At 53.6% G+C, this 2703-nt stretch overlaps 1 protein-coding gene across 1 annotated transcript; it reads left to right on the forward strand.

Annotated features, from left to right (window-relative positions):
• Positions 1-272: 272 nt before the first annotated feature.
• LOC133242518 (heat shock transcription factor, X-linked member 3-like) lies at positions 273-2502 on the forward strand. Its single transcript, XM_061408701.1, has one exon. It carries the CDS (start codon positions 513-515, stop codon positions 909-911), a length of 399 nt encoding a protein of 132 aa, XP_061264685.1. The 5' UTR covers positions 273-512; the 3' UTR covers positions 912-2502.
• The last annotated feature ends 201 nt before the right edge of the window (positions 2503-2703 follow it).

Raw genomic sequence — 2703 nt, forward strand, 5'->3', positions numbered from 1 at the left:
CTGCCAGGGTCCCATCTGACTCCTGGGGTCTCTCTTGGTGTTAGCCGAGCTAGGACTCATCAGGGCTCTTCAAGAAAAGCCAGCCACAGGCCTGCCCATTACTAGGGAGGGAGTGAAGCCAGGAGCACATTTGTCAACCCATCCAGGGCCTGGCCTCCTGAAACAAGGCGCCTGGCAGCAGATGGAAGCCTTTTCAGGCAACCTGAAACATACTTTTCTGTACTTTCAGTGAAGAGACAAGCTAGGGATCCCATCTCCTTTCCCCTCCCCCTCCCCCACACTGGGCCAGGGCTGCCTCTCCGCATCACCTCTGTGATATCAGGAAGGAATTAAGGAAGCTGACCACTTAATTGGCTGCATGGCCCACAGCCGAGATTCTAGAATCTCCAGACAGTGTTTATTGGGCACCCTGACCGTGGTCTGAGGCCCTTCTGCCATGAGTGTTCACTGCTTAGGTAGTGAATGCTCCTGAGCTAGACTGGCTTCACGGTTAGTCAGAGTTCTGATGAGACATGCGCAGCCCCGCTGGCCCCATCAACTGGTGGAGAGGCCACAGCAGGTCTCCCCAGATCCAAACGTGGATTCAGGGGAGGCTTTGGAGAAGCTATGGGACCAACCTGAAAGTCCAGATCTGGGCCCCCAACAACCCGCCCCGACAGGGCCTGAATCCAGAAACAGCCAATGAGGAAGAGAACAATGCCTTCCTCAGGCTGTCCTTCCCAAGAAAGCTCTGGATGATCATGGAGAATGCAGCCTTCACCCCTGTGCACTGGAACGATGAGGGAGACACGGTGGTCATCAAGGCAGATCTCTTCCAGACGGAGGTCTTCCAGCACAGAGGTGCAGACAGGATCTTCGAGACAGACAGCATTAAGACTTTCATTCACAAACTGAACCTGTATGTTCAATAAAATCTGCCCTTCAGGCCGCTCTGCGGGGAAGAAGAGGATGATGGTAATGTAGAAAGCCCTGGGGAGACTAGACTCGAGGAGCTGAGTGCTAGACAGGTTTCATTTCCCAGGAGAGATTTTTTTCTCATGAGAGGGTGGTTAAGGAAAGAAGAGAAAATAGGGCCTGTCGTGTTCCACCATCCCCTAGACAGGATCCACAGGGGTGACTCCAGCCCCTGAGGGGCCGCTTGATGTCAGGGAGTGCCGGTAACACATCGAGTGTGGCCAGCACTGGGGGAGTTCTAGGGAGTGCACTTGCTAGGGCCTCATAACCTGCCAGGAATGAAGAGACCTTATCTCCGTACTTAAGCAAGGCTAGGACAGTGGTGGGGAGGAGGGCGGCGAGGAATGGCCATTCTCCCCCACGGTGGCTAAAGTGATTCATTTCCTTTCAGATCTATCGCAATTCCAAGTTTCAGAGAGACAAGCCTTTGCTCCTGCAGAACATCTAGAGGAAAGGCGACCCCAAAACAACTGCTCAGCCCACCACCAGCTCAACAGTGTCCCCAAAGAGAAAGAAGCAAGTGGTGATGACCAGACACTCTCCTCGATTTCATCACAATGAGTCCACCCAAGAGGCTGACAAGAAGGTCCAGAAGGGAACCCCAACGGTTCACAGAATCCTCCGCCAGTGCTCATTTCTGTTTTGTGGCCTTTGGTTTATAGGCAGTATAGCCGGGCAGGCCAGGGAAAACCATCTCCCCAGTGAGCTGGGTGGCCCCAGTGGAGAGGGCATGTCCAGCAATTCCATGTCTGTATCCCCGGCTACTGCTGGAAGGGACAGCGCAGGGCAACTGCCCAAGAGTCCCCCAAGGTACCCAGATTATGGTTTGGTGATGACATAGGTACAACACCTATGATTCCATCGTGAAGGTGGCCATTTCAGTTGTGGCCCCAAATGAGGCCCCTGAGGTGGACGAGGAGGAGGAGGAGTCCTCAGATTACACGTGTGCCCTCTGTGAGCAGTTCAAGGACAATCCCAATCCCTGAGCTGCCAGGTCCCTAGGGACACTCAAAAGCATTCTCTTGTAAGCAAAAATCTATTTCTAGCTCTAATAAAGTACAGCAAAACTCGACGGGAGTAAATAAAGAATTGAATGAGAAGTGTGAGTCTGTGTTCTGTCTGTCTATGCTATTCACACACAGCACTGGGTGAGCCCGATGAGGCTGGAAGCCCACACCCCAAGCAGGCCTCAGTCTGGTCCCCATGGTCCCTTTTCATCTGAAGCAGCAGCATTTCACACGTTTGGCCAAGAGTGTGGCTCCCGAGCCATGCGCTGAGGCCAGCCTAGGACAGGTGGGACCCTGGGCCTTGCCTTTCACACAGCAGAAGACCCAGTCCTGCTCCTGATGATGGGAGTGTCAACTTCCATGAGTCATGCACCCTGAAGCAGAATGGGATCCTCCTGGGTCCGCCGACAATGCCACAAGTTTCTGATCAGCAGCTGAGTGTCTTCAGCTCCCAATCTAGGGGCACGCCCAAGAGGCCCACTGGAAAGCAGGGTCACTCCACCTGCCAAGGGCCTTGGAAACACATGACCCCAAACCCAAAGACAAGTACAAGATTTCCACAAGCTGAATACCAGCCCTTGTTGCTCTGCCCTCATAGTTGTATTTAGGATCTAGGTACCATGTCCAACACACACCCCTTGGTCCAGACATAAGCCCAAGTGCCCAAGCATCCTGCAAGCCTGGTAACACTGAAGAGGGGGTCACAGAGGTCTGGCTCTTTCCATCTGTCTCCATGCTGTCT

Source organism: Bos javanicus, chromosome X (genome assembly GCF_032452875.1).
Source record: "Bos javanicus breed banteng chromosome X, ARS-OSU_banteng_1.0, whole genome shotgun sequence".
NCBI classification, from domain to species: Eukaryota; Metazoa; Chordata; class Mammalia; order Artiodactyla; family Bovidae; genus Bos; species Bos javanicus.

Coding starts and splice junctions, on each gene's coding strand:
- LOC133242518 (XM_061408701.1), top strand. CDS start 513: ATGCGCAGCCCCGCTGGCCCCATCAACTGGTGGAGAGGCCACAGCAGG.